The 13,073-nt window shown below is 36.7% G+C and overlaps 1 protein-coding gene across 5 annotated transcripts in view; it reads left to right on the forward strand.

Annotated features, from left to right (window-relative positions):
- The window catches only part of lrp1bb (low density lipoprotein receptor-related protein 1Bb), a 355,559-nt gene that overhangs the window by 166,617 nt on the left and 175,869 nt on the right, over positions 1-13,073 (forward strand). For all 5 annotated transcript variants that reach the window (XR_007828439.1, XM_051119357.1, XM_051119358.1 and 2 more), the window contains 4 exons: positions 1,619-1,855; positions 2,045-2,225; positions 8,771-8,990; positions 10,196-10,385. Coding sequence is in view for 4 of the 5 variants with exons in the window: in XM_051119357.1 (XP_050975314.1) it covers positions 1,619-1,855; positions 2,045-2,225; positions 8,771-8,990; positions 10,196-10,385 (828 nt within the window). In the remaining variant the exon portion in view is untranslated. The remainder of the gene's footprint in view (positions 1-1,618; positions 1,856-2,044; positions 2,226-8,770; positions 8,991-10,195; positions 10,386-13,073) is intronic.

Raw genomic sequence — 13,073 nt, forward strand, 5'->3', positions numbered from 1 at the left:
AAGCTATAGGTCAATTAATGACGATCCTGAGTTAAGCATGAAGTGACTGCAATAATGAACCACGATCTGCTTCTTGAGACGTTTCTGATTTATACCGCCACCCAGATGTTCTACTTCCTGCCTCTTTCCATCAGATGAGAAGCTATGCTAAATGACTATAGCTGCCTTCATCCAATTGTCCCTGTTTTGTTTGATATATAGGTCTCAAAGCGCTTAATTGTCTTGAAGGTAGTGGAGCTCTTCCACTCAGAATGATAAATTGAAGTGATATTTGTGTGGTCTCACCCACACTAGTGTGGTCCCATGAGGAAGGAGGTGGTTGTTGAGGTGAGGTCCCTCTCTTTACCCAGAATCCTCCTCCTTTCCCATCGGCCTGCCGCATAACAGACAAGCTGGACGCCCTTTGGGTTGTCCCCACTGTGACTAAAGGTTAATTTATTTGAGTTTGTTGCAAGCCCATGGATAACCTCATCTTCTGTTGTGCGCTTGTGTTAATCTGACAACAGGAGATTTATTGTTTAAACAGAGTCCCAATGAACAAAAATATCATTGCTGGAGCTTGTCAAATGAATCCTCTCAATCAAGATAATTTTTGCCTAGGGATGCTAAGTGGGGCTGATTGCTCCATTCATTTCTGTAACTTAACACATCTGCTCTGCCACTGTTGGGCTTTGTAGATCTTCACGCAGCTGATTTGGAATCAGTCTTTTATAGTCTCTTATGCTGTTCAAGCATGCTTTGCTTTGATCAAAAATGCAGTAAAGACAGTAATATTGTGAAATGTTATTACAATTTAGAAAAACTATTTTCTGTTGTAATGTATTTTTAAATATATATTTATGTAATTTATCCTGTGATGTATTCCTGTGAATTTTCATAAACCATTACTCCAGGCTTTAGTACCACATTAACCTTCAGAAGTCATTCCAATATGCTGATCTGGTGATAAATAAACATTTCATATTATTAGCAATGTTGAAAACAGTTTTTGCTGCTTAATATATTTGTGGAAACCGAGATGCAGTCCTATTTAAAAGTTTTGGGTGGGTAAGATTATTATTATTTTTTAAAATGTAATTAATTACAATTTTTATTCATATTTTATTAAAATATTTTTATTCAACAAGAGCAGATTGAGCCGCGCCAATAGCCTTGCGGTTAGTGCACCGACATACAGTGCAATTGCGCTCACGGTGACCCGAGTTCAAATCCCGGCACGTGATCCTTTGCCGATCCCACTGCCCTCTCTCTTCACCCAATGCTTTCCTGTCTAATCTACACTGTTCTGTCCAAATAACGGCATAAAAAAGTGTAAAAAAAAAAAAAAAAAGCAGACTGAGACAGAAGTTGACAGTAAAGACATTTATATTGTAAAAGATTGTTGTTTCAAGTAATTCAGTTTGTTCATCCAAAAAAAAAAAAAAAACTTTTGTAATATTTGTAGCACTGATAATAGTTGAGCAGCAAATCGGCATATTAGAATGGTTTCTGAAGGATCATGTGTCAAAAATATGTAATAAGAGAATAAGAATGAATTATTAACGAAACGTTTGACCGGTAGTATATATATGGTATTGAAAAGGACTTATGTTAATACTTTCTATCTGTGTCTTCACAGAACCGAAGAATGATCTTTTCCTCTTCTATGGAAAGGGCCGACCTGGGATAATCCGTGGTTTGGACTTAAATGTGAAGTCTAGCAATGAGCACATTGTTCCTATTGAGGACTTAGTGAATCCAAGAGCTCTTGACTATCATGCTGAAACCGGAAACATTTACTTCGCTGATACTACAAGTTTTTTGATAGGGCGACAGAAAGTCGACGGAAGCAGTCGGGAAACTATTCTCAAAGATGGTAATTATTGAACATTTTGCATTCTTCTTTATATTATTGGTGTTTTCAGTTTTTAAAGCTGCTTCATTTTCTTACACAAAGACTCTGTTTACACCTGAAATTGCATGAAGTGAAATCATATAAATGGTACAAAGGTTGTTATTTGTAGATAACAGCTTTTTTTAGCAGTCAAATTGTGTGCTCTTACAGATCTTGATAATGTGGAGGGGATTTCAGTGGATTGGATTGGAAATAATCTGTACTGGACCAACGATGGCTACAGAAAAACCATCAGCGTGGCTAGGCTGGAGCGGGCATCTGAAACCAGGAAGACTCTTTTGGAGGGAGACATGTCTCACCCTAGAGCCATAGTGGTGGATCCTCTGAATAGGTACAGTAGAAACAACTGTAACACCAACACAATCCTAAATGATTTGAAATGATTATAGACATTCATAGATCCTACTTTTTGATTTACTGTTTTATGTTTTATATTATTTAACTAGTATGGATGCACTAATATTTAAATTGGTAACCAATAAATGGTCCATATTATAAAATCTACAGTACCTTTCAAAGGTCAGGGGTCAGTACATTTAGTTTTTTTTAAGTAATTAATAATTTTAATTATTGAAACTGCATGTTTCCAATCCCACCAATTTACATGGCGAGGCTTTTCAAATCTGGTCAAAGCCTTCTATTTCATGTGTTTTTGCAGCGCTGAGTAATGTAGCCAGTCACAGACATATGCATTGGTTTCCTAAATGACATTCTGAGGTTTTTAAGTTAGTCAGAATCCACTCACTGCTCAAGTTTTTATTTCGCAGATGCTCTCATAGAAAAGGATAGATAAAATGTAAATAAGAGATTAATTATGCAGTGTAGAGCTTCACTGATTTTAATGTAACTTTGTGAGATCACAACGAACTAGACGAGTGACAGCCTTTTAGTGATTGAGGGGAAGTGTTGTTTGCATGCTTTCTATGCTACAGTCCATTCTGCATTTGAATAAATTCACTCAAGAATTCATTCTGGAAACTGCAATGAATGACATAGCAATAACCATTAATCCAAGATTGCCACTTGCAATTGTGTAGCATTTACTATTTCACTCAGCTTAGTGAAAGTGGAACAGGTTCGAGCTGGTGTGTTTGAGTGGAGGCGGTGTCTAATTAGCATATGGTTTTGCGCATACTCAGTGGGGTATGGGTGTAGAGTGATATTCAAGATCTATATTCCATTTAAAGATGTAAATAAATTTTCATGGGAAAAAGAAAACATTTAAATGTGTAATTTTGATTAACAAAGATGAATTTCAACATATAAAATTTGTGATTGCAGGGGGACTTTAAAAGAATAGTTCACCCAAAAAGGAAAATTCTTTCATTAATTACTCCCCTTCATGTCGTTCCGAACCCATCAGGACCTTTGTTCATCTACGGAACACAAATTAAGATATTTTTGGTAAAATCCGAGAGCTTTCTGACCCTGCATAGACGGACTGCAACGCAACTACCACGATCAAGGCCCAGAAAGGTAGTAAGGGCATTGTTAAAATAGAAGAAAGAAAAAAAAATGCCTTTATTGATGTAAAACCCAGATGCATTGTGCTTTGGTTACACCCTGATGCGCTGCACCTTGTTTATAAATGTAAATGTGCTTCGTAGACTAACACGCACACTTAAAGTATTCTTGTATCTTCATTAAGGTTGAACCACTGATGTCACTTGGCCTATTTTATCACTACCTTTCTGGACCTTGAACGTGGTAGTTGCGTTGCTGTCTATGCAGGGTCAGAAAGCTTTTGGATTTCATCAGAAATATCTTAATTTGTTTTCCAGAGATGAATGAAGGTCTTGCCGGTTTGGAACGACATGAGAGTGAGAAATTAATAACAAAATTTTCATTTTTGGGTGAACTATCCTTATAAGCAGATGGGTAGTTGATATATAGTTGCAGAGTTAGTGGTAGTTGATGTATAGTTGCAAAGGTACTTATATTCAACTATCAAAATTAGGTTTTAACAATAAATCTGGTTGAGTTATGCTTGGAAAACATGAGCAATCCTCTTTTACATCAACATTTGCAATTTGTGATGAAATGCTGAACTCTACTCACTTTCCACCTGGCCTGAAGGAACAGTTCTCATTCCAGTTTATTTACTAACATTTGTTTACACGGCATGGCTTCAATTTCAGGCGATTGCAATTGTAAACAGAGTAGTGAAGCATGCATGCGCCCATCCACGCATATCTCCGTCTGTACTGGTTAACGTGTGTGTGTGTGTGTGTACCGGTAAGCTGACATGGCACGGCCAGTAAAAAGGTGAGCTTGATGGCCCAGAGCCAATCTCATTATCACCCTCCCTGGGTGTGAGAGTAACTCATGAATCCTGAGGAGAAGCAGCCAGCCAAGGCTAAAGAAGCGAGATACTGCAATGAGGAAACAACCACTCTCGGCCCTCTCAGATCCAATCAGACAACCTGCTCACTCTCTTTTTATCTGATTAAAATGTACTCAAGTAGCGAAACACTGATTGGTCGATGGTCGTCAGATCTTTTGGGGCATTCCACGTGGTATCTTAAGGGTGCTTTGAGTACTTTTTAATTAATTTATTTTTAAATCTCTGTAAATAAATGGCGTATTTAAAAGTGTGCACTTGTCATTAAGTAATTAATATACGTTAGAATAGATTTTTACCATCTTTAGTGAACCCAAGTGGTGTTGATTACCAAATCATTTGAAGAGAGGGAAAGCAAATGTAGAATAGTTTCATTATTTCTAGACACAATGGGTTCATTAACTCAGAGCCATAATTATATTCATTGCTCAGACCTCACGCTTGTACAATTTATGCGACTCTCTCTCTCGCATTTAATGAAGCTAATGTATCTTGAATGGCAGTACTAACAATAAAATAAGCAAGGGGCAATGACAGGAAGCTAGAAACTGTCTTTTTGTGAGTTTGTCAACAGATATTTGCAAAGAGCGCACATTTGCGTTAGTAAAATGCGAAAACGCCAACTTATCTCCCAGTCACCACTGTGTGTCATTCCCGATGGGATAACTTCAGTGGTGTGGAAGCGATTAAAATCTGCATTAAAAGCATCGTCTGCTGAGCTGCCAGCTCGGAGGATGTCACGCAGACTGCTTGACACTATTCTTCGGGAGTGGAAAGCTAAAGCTTTCTGGAGCTAGCGCTCAGACAGGAAATGAGAAGCACACCTCTTCTGAGGTGCCATTGATGTGTCCTGTTTTGACAGCTGGTAAAAAAGGCTCTGAGAAAAAGGATGAAGGTGGAAGATGGAAATTTGGAGAGGATGTAAATTTTTGACCTCTCTAACAGGGCATCAGAGGAAAGAGTATGAACTTTGAACAACAGCCAAAATGGAGTGATTCATGTACAGGGCTTCAAAGCAAAGCTAACTTTTTGTGGCTGTAAGAGGGAGAAACTTATCAGATTCATAAGTAACGAGCTTATCAAATTTGATATTTTAACTATTTAATAATTATTAGAATATTATGCAATATTAGTGGAATAACTTAAACTTCTATAATTATTAAAAAAAAAATATATATATATATAAATAAATATATATATATATATATATATATATATATATATGACCAGTCTAATCGTCAGTGTAAATGAAAAAAATATATTGTATAGTGTCAGCTATACCTAAACAATTCTTAATTAATTCTTTAATTAACGAGTCTTGATTAAATACCATAATATGACTGAATGGAATCAAAATACTATCTTTTTAATTAATTTATGCTTCATTTTATTAGTCTAGTATAATTTAAAGGAGTAGTTCAATTCCAGAACAAAAATTTAAGAAATTATGTTTTTTGAGGATAACTTTTCAGGATTCCTCTCCATATAATGACCTTCTATGATGCCCCTGAGTTTGAACTTCCAAAATGCAGTTTAAATGCATTGGCTATTTTCTAAAAATGCTCGTCTTGTCCAGCTCTGCGTGAACTCTTGTTTTATTCTGGTTCAAGACAGTTACGGTATGAAAAACTCCCATCTCATTTTCTCCTCCAACTTCAAAATCGCTACCTTTTTTTTTGTAAAGAGCGTTTGACCTACTTTGTATGTCCACTTTCTAAACACTGGGTCAGTACTTCTGTAGCGATTTAGGGGAATTATGAAGATGGAGGAGAAGATGAGATGTTAGTTTTTCGACATACCCTAACTGTATTGACCCGTTCACACACACCTACACACACACAGTTCACGCACACCTACACAAAACGAGCGTTTGAGGTTAAAATTGTATATAAATTGTTTTTTTTCAGAAAGTAACCGATCTTTTTGCTAGATAAGACCCTTATTCCTTGGCTGGGATTGTTTACAGTCCTTTAAAGCTGCATTTATACTGCATTTTCGAGGTCTAAACTCACAGGCACCACAGAAGTCCATTATATAAAGAGTAATTCTGAAATGTTTTCCTTAAAAAAAAAAACGTTTACGACTGAAGAAAGAAAAACATGAACATCTTGGATGACAAAGGGGTGAGTAAACTATCTGTAAATTTTTGTTCTGGAAGTGAACTACTCCTTTAAGATATTTGTTGATCCAAATAATGTGTCCTAAATAGTAACAATCCAGTGAAAATATCTTACTTAAATATCTTCATTGATCCTTTTTCTGGGGGTTTGATTGTCAGGCGATCTGACCAATCATAATGCTGAATCTGCCATTTTGTCCAAAAAACAAACGAGATAAAAGACTAGGTTAACGTTGGTGCACTCGAACTTGAAAAATGGTGTGTATTGATGTCTTTGAAACGAGCCCTTCTGATGTTCATTCATGTTTATTTTGTGCTATAACTAGTAAAAAAATGATCGGTTCAAGTGCTGCTTGAACTGAGGCACTACAGCGATCTGTCAGAACACATTAAAGAGACACAAGATGGTATTTGAAGAGTTCAGATGCAAAACCAGCTAAAAGCCACCTCGGTCAAAAATGAGATAATGATCCTGAGTGAATGCTTTTGACACATATTATACGTCCATCAAATACTTTTACTTCAAGCTCGCTAAATCCCAGCCTCAGCTCAATTAAAAGTGCCGGTTCTTACATAGAAACCTCAGAGCCTGATAAAAATGCTTATTTTAAAGATAAATGTCAAATGGATTTAGAGGCTTTTGTATCTGAACTCTTCATTTATTATTTGAATTCCTTAAAAAACGACATTTGAAAGCTGAGAATTTGTTTCATACCAAAAGTAACCTACTCTGTCTTGCTTGTCGGCTCATTGTCAATGTCCTTTTTGCTCCGAGGTGTATTTTTCATTGCGTGAGTACATAATGTGTGGCATGAAAGCACCATGGCTTGTCAGACATAGCCACAGAAACTAAAGTCTTTGCGAAGGGCCATTTATGACTGAATTGAATCAGAATACCTTGTGTTTATCCTTTGTTTTATTAATCTCTAGTCTAATTTTGGCTGTGTTGTTTTGACCCACCTCAATGGTCTTATTTATAGAAATGAGGTTAGGCCCCATCATTAGGGGTTGGCCATCTATCAGGTGAGCAGGTGGCATGTTGATCTTTGTCTGGTCTGCTGGATGGGCTTCCCCCCTAAAATAACACCCACCTGTCCTGATTTCTTTATCTCTTCCGCACATACAGTATACATCTCTCTGTTGATGCCACAAGCAGCCTGTGATAACATGATAAGAATGAACTCGCCTGCCTCAGTAACTCTTCTTTTCTCTCTTTTAGTATCTTGCATTCTGTCATTTGGACTTGCACGATTTACATCTCTGTCTCTCCGTTTGTTTGATGTTTTTTTTTTTTATCTCTGCATGTGCTTACTTCATTGCTGTCCTATATTCATTCCCAGGAGCAGATTTTCTAAACTCTGGGATTTCAGCCGGTCTAAACTCATTTTGTAAACTCCTACCAGTTCATAGTGTTTTAAATACTTAGAAAAGGCATTAATTGATCAAAAGTGATATTATGTAACATCCATCTATCTATCTATCTATCTATCTATCTATCTATCTATCTATCTATCTATCTATCTGTCTATCTATCATCTATAAGTGTTCATTGCTAAACATTCACAAAATCCTCATTAAGAATTAACAGAAAATATAAGTGGCTGTATAATTTTTAGTTTCACCTCCTAAAATTACACTCTTATATTATAAATGCTACATGTAGAATGAAGGTTAAGCATCTCTTTCACTGCCCATTAGTAGAAAAAGTAGCAAAATAAAAACAAGACTTCATTTTTTTAAGAGCCTCAGGCCCTGTTTTGTGCTCCACTCATGGAAAATGCCATGTAATCTCTGCTCATTTTGGTTGGACCCTGCATGTTGTTACATTCTGAACAGTGCAGGATGAGACTTGGAGCATGCTGTTTGCCTTCTGAATAATTCATGGGGTCACGTAGCCAACACACTGGGACAGAGAGCGCTTGATTCGCCCTCTATCCAATTCTGTTTTATGTGGTGCACATGAAGCACGGCTTCTATCATTGATGAGACAGAAAAGCTTGCGTTGACCGCTGAGTAGTACTCAGAGGCAACAAATCCCTTAAGCACACTTACTAGGCAAAGGATCATGTCAGAACGTTGACCCAATCACTTTTCAAATATCACTAACCCATTGAGAGTTACAGTTCATGATGGAGTCTATATGTCTAACATAGAAAAGGAATGTAAAAAAAATATGTATATACAGATTAATCTCCAGATCAGCTTGATTTCCCCTAGGTGTGAGTTGCTGACTTTTCTCAGGCATATTTTGTTTGTTATGTTCAGTTAAGCTTGTACATTTTTAGACCTGGAGGCAATTTGTTTCAATTTGCTTCAACTGTACACTTCCTGTCTTAGCGAGTAAGATGGGATTGATATTCATGCTCAAGTGCTGTTTTCATGGACTGCACTGACTGTGTTTGGATTTTGGTTGCAGTTGGATGTACTGGACGGATTGGGAAGAGGATGAGGTGAACGACAGCATCGGAAGAATAGAGAAAGCCTGGATGGATGGTTCCAACAGGAAAATATTTGTCACATCTAACATGCTTTGGCCAAATGGACTCACTCTGGACCACGGAACCAGTACCATGTACTGGTGTGATGCCTATTATGATCACATTGAGAGAATCCACCTCAATGGCACTGGCAGAATGGTGAGTGAAATTGCTCATATGTTGTTTCTTAGTTAAAACTTTCAGACTTTTCTTCTAAAATGTCTTTTTAAAATGACGTTCAAATGTAAATTGAAATAAATAAGATGGTTGTTAATGAATGAGACCTGGAAGGGAAACCTGGAAAACAATTAGCATTTAGCCTGGGTTGCCTCATAAGTACTTTCCTGTCTTTGTTCTGCAACAGAAATTATCCACAGTCATATCTCAAAAGTGAATTTAGTTTCTAGTAACTACAACTCCAATGCAATGCTGGCTTATAAGGACTACAACTCAACATTTCCACTGGTTTCCGCTGCATATACTATTACAAGCACTGCAAACCATCAACTATTAACCATTAAATCCATTAAAAAAAGTTTTCCTGTTTTTTTTCTGGGCCATTTTTCATTAGGATTTAGTGGTTTTAATAAGCCACCCATGGAAGGTGACAAATTACCAGTAGAGACTCATTACAGTTTTCATTAAAACCAATACAAGTCCCATTATAACCAATAAAACCATTACAAACTGACGTTTTCTGCTGTTTTTTCAAACATGTAAACTCACATTTCTAAAGCATGCAGTGATTCAAAATTGACATTTGAGGTCTGACTGTGCCTAGACTGTGCACAGAATGGGAAAGTATCTTCAAGTAATGTTTACCACAAACTTTATTTTCTCCAGATCGAAATCCACTATTATAAAAACCCATTAGAAATTCCTGAGGGAACCCATGGCAAATTACCTTCTTAGATAGGCTTATAGATTGACATCATGACTAAACAGGTCTATTGTTGAGACAAATGCTAACGGAATAAAACATTTAGAGCTATAAAATGTACACTCTAAAAAATACTGGGTTGTTTCAACGGACTTTGGGTCAGATATGGACTAAGCCAACTGTTGGGTTACAAAATTTTAAACCTAACAATTGGGTTAGTCCATATTTGACCGAAAATTGGATTGAAACAACCCATAATTTTTTACAGTGTATGTCAGATAATTTTGTCTTGGAAGAACAATTTCATGCAAGTGCATGAGAGTGCATTTTGAGATATTTCTGGCATGTATTTTGAAGCACTGGAACATTGTTGACATCACTTTTTAAACATTTCATTCCATTTCTGTGTAGAAGAAAAAAAGTTTATCCTCTCACAGTTGTCTGTACAGTGCATGGTAATGTGTTTTTTTGCACTTCACTGTAGGTTGTGTACAGTGGCAGGGAACTCAATCACCCGTTTGGGATTGCACAGTACCAAAATTCCATCTTCTGGACGGAATACATGAACGCCTCCATCTTCCAGCTGGATCTGGTTTCTAGTGAAGTCACTCTGCTGAGGAGCGAAAGGCCCCCTCTGTTCGGGCTCCGAGTATATGATGCACAAAGCCAGCTGGGTAAAGTCACTTTAACTCTCAAAGAAAAGTTAAAGATTACACAATGACATTTTTAATCTTTTTTTCCAGTATTTTTGTGAGTAATGGTCAGAATTTATCTTTTTCCCTTTTAAATTCGTACAGGTAAGTTGGAATCTAAATCGAATTTGCTTTGCAATGACAGGAAGATGAATTTACTGAATTGAAATTCCAAGAACTGAATCTTATTTACTTCCTGATTCATGATGGTTGCTTACATTTTGAAGAGTAAAGTACAGAGCTCTGTGAAATTATTTTCCCTTCCACCATGGCAAAATTAATATTTATTAATGTACACAAATATTCCAATGTTTGGCATCAGTAAGTTTGTTTGTTTATTTTTTTGAAAAGGATTAATACTTTATTCAGGAAGAATATTAGATTAAAAAAAGCAGGAAATGCTTCTAAATTATTACAAAACAAAGAAAAAAACAACTACTACAGATTAAATGCTGTTATTTTTAACTTTCAATAAACAAAGAATAGAAAAAATGTATCAGTTTTAACAAAAAAGCAGCTCAACTTTTTTCAAATTAGCACCAAATCAATAAATTACAAATTTAAAAAATTTTTTAATGATTTCTGAAATTTTACGTGACACTGAAGACTGCTGAGTAGTGACTGCTGAAAATTCTGCTTTGCAATCTCAGGAGTAAATTACATGTAAGATAACAGTTATTAATATTTAATTCTGTTTAAAAAAAAAATATTACTGATCTAAATGTTAACTAAATGTTTTTAAATGTTTTTCATTCCTGATGAAATCATTCCTGAATGGTGCACAACTTTGGCGCATAATAGTCAGTGTTGGGGGTAGCGTATTACAAGTAATGCAAGTTAAGTAGTTAGATTACTTTTTAAAAAGTAACTAGTAAAGCAACGTATTACTTTTAAATTTACAATAAAATATTTTAGTTACTTTAAATAAGTATTAATTCACTTTTGGTGTGAAAGGGCCTTTACAGTTGCAAATAAATAAATAAATTATGTATATATGATATATAAGAGTGTTACGACTGGGTGAAATACATCTCCATGGAAGGATTTTCACCTTGGGAGAATGAATATCTTCATTATCATGTTGAAAAAATGCCCAGCAATGCAGGGAATGAAGGGAGGGTAGCATCTTCTGTTTTAGGTTTTTGTACTATATCTTACAGTGGTGTAAGAATTGATGACAGCATTGATAAAGCACAACTCCCTCACACCTTCAGCACTCATACTTCCCTATATAAGAGCTTTACTACCACTGAACGTCACTGTAGGAACTAGGCACTTCTCACTGTACTCCTCCTCTAGCAACACCATAGCATTTAGGATTCTTTTGAATTGACTTGGTCAAGAGTATGGATTCCCAGAAGTCCATGTTTTGTAAATATGGGCCTTGGGAGAGGTTAAATTATTTTGTTGTGCTTTGGCTACAGTAGGTAGTTCTGGTGTAGATAAAAAACCATGCATGTCACTTCTGCAGGCTGCATCTTACACTGTGAGATAAAGTGTCACTCTTGTCAGCTTTTGCCGACTCTGAGACACTTGCACTTGGTATTTCTTCGGCTCTTTTTCTTTTTTTCTTCTTTGGTAATTGATCAAGCAGGCTTGTCGGAACATTATATCACCAAAGAACCCTAACATTTCTGCTAAGTAAAGAGTAATTGTTACTTTTTTTTTTTTTTTTTAAATTAGCAAGTCCAGCTCAGGCAACAAAAAGTAACATAAAAAAAAAAAAATAGAGTAATGCAGTATTGTAATGCATTATTTTAAAAGTAACTTTCCCCAACTCTCATAATTGGTCATTTTACCAAATTGCAATAGGCATGAAATAAATGCACCAGAAAAAAAAATCTGGTGGAACGTTTTTTCACATATTACATGCGCTAGAGCATTCTTTCATAAAATTCATAATAAATGACATTTTTACACACAGCACAGCTATTACAGATTTCTGTGGTTTTTATTATGATTAGCATAGACCCAACTGCAGAGCGGGAGCCGTACTGTTGAGTGGGTGGGTTTAATCTGCTGAAGTGGGGGCTAAAGCTCTGTTTAGAATGTTTAACTCTGTGTGGATGTCTGAGGCAAGGAGGGATGATTACTGTCATCCTCCCTCATAACTGCCAGTCACAACACGCAGAGGGAGGGACGCTGCTCAGCGGGGCCCTTGCACATGCAGACGAGCGGCACAGAGAACGCAGCCGTGTGCTCGGCTCCCACATGTTTCATCTCTTACTTACCTAGGGGCGGTGCGTTTTTAGGGGAGCAGACAGTACGCTGCTTGTCAGAGAGACTCACTCTTTTGAGAATGACGACGTAGGCAGCAGTTGGGACCAGCAGACTCGAATCATGTTTTAAATATTCTCCTCTTGACATCGAACTTACAGCGTTCGTAACACCAAGACATCTGACAGGAGAAGGTGGGGAACTGCCGTTATGTCATGTTAGAATTTCCTGGCCCGAAAATATGGGCTTTTTGACAGTCTACGTTCTCAGCAGAAGAGGAATTTCTTCAAAGCGCTTGTCAGGAAAAAGATTAATTGTGTTTCCTCTCCCTGGAGTACCACAGATTGGCCATTACAAAACAGTTTTTATCTCATTGGTTCAGGCAATGCCTTTCAACCCCTCTCTAAATGAAACCTTATTATTGTCCCCATGCCTCAACTTAATAAGTGACAG

This window comes from Labeo rohita, chromosome 9, assembly GCF_022985175.1.
Source record: "Labeo rohita strain BAU-BD-2019 chromosome 9, IGBB_LRoh.1.0, whole genome shotgun sequence".
In the NCBI taxonomy this organism is placed as follows: domain Eukaryota; kingdom Metazoa; phylum Chordata; class Actinopteri; order Cypriniformes; family Cyprinidae; genus Labeo; species Labeo rohita.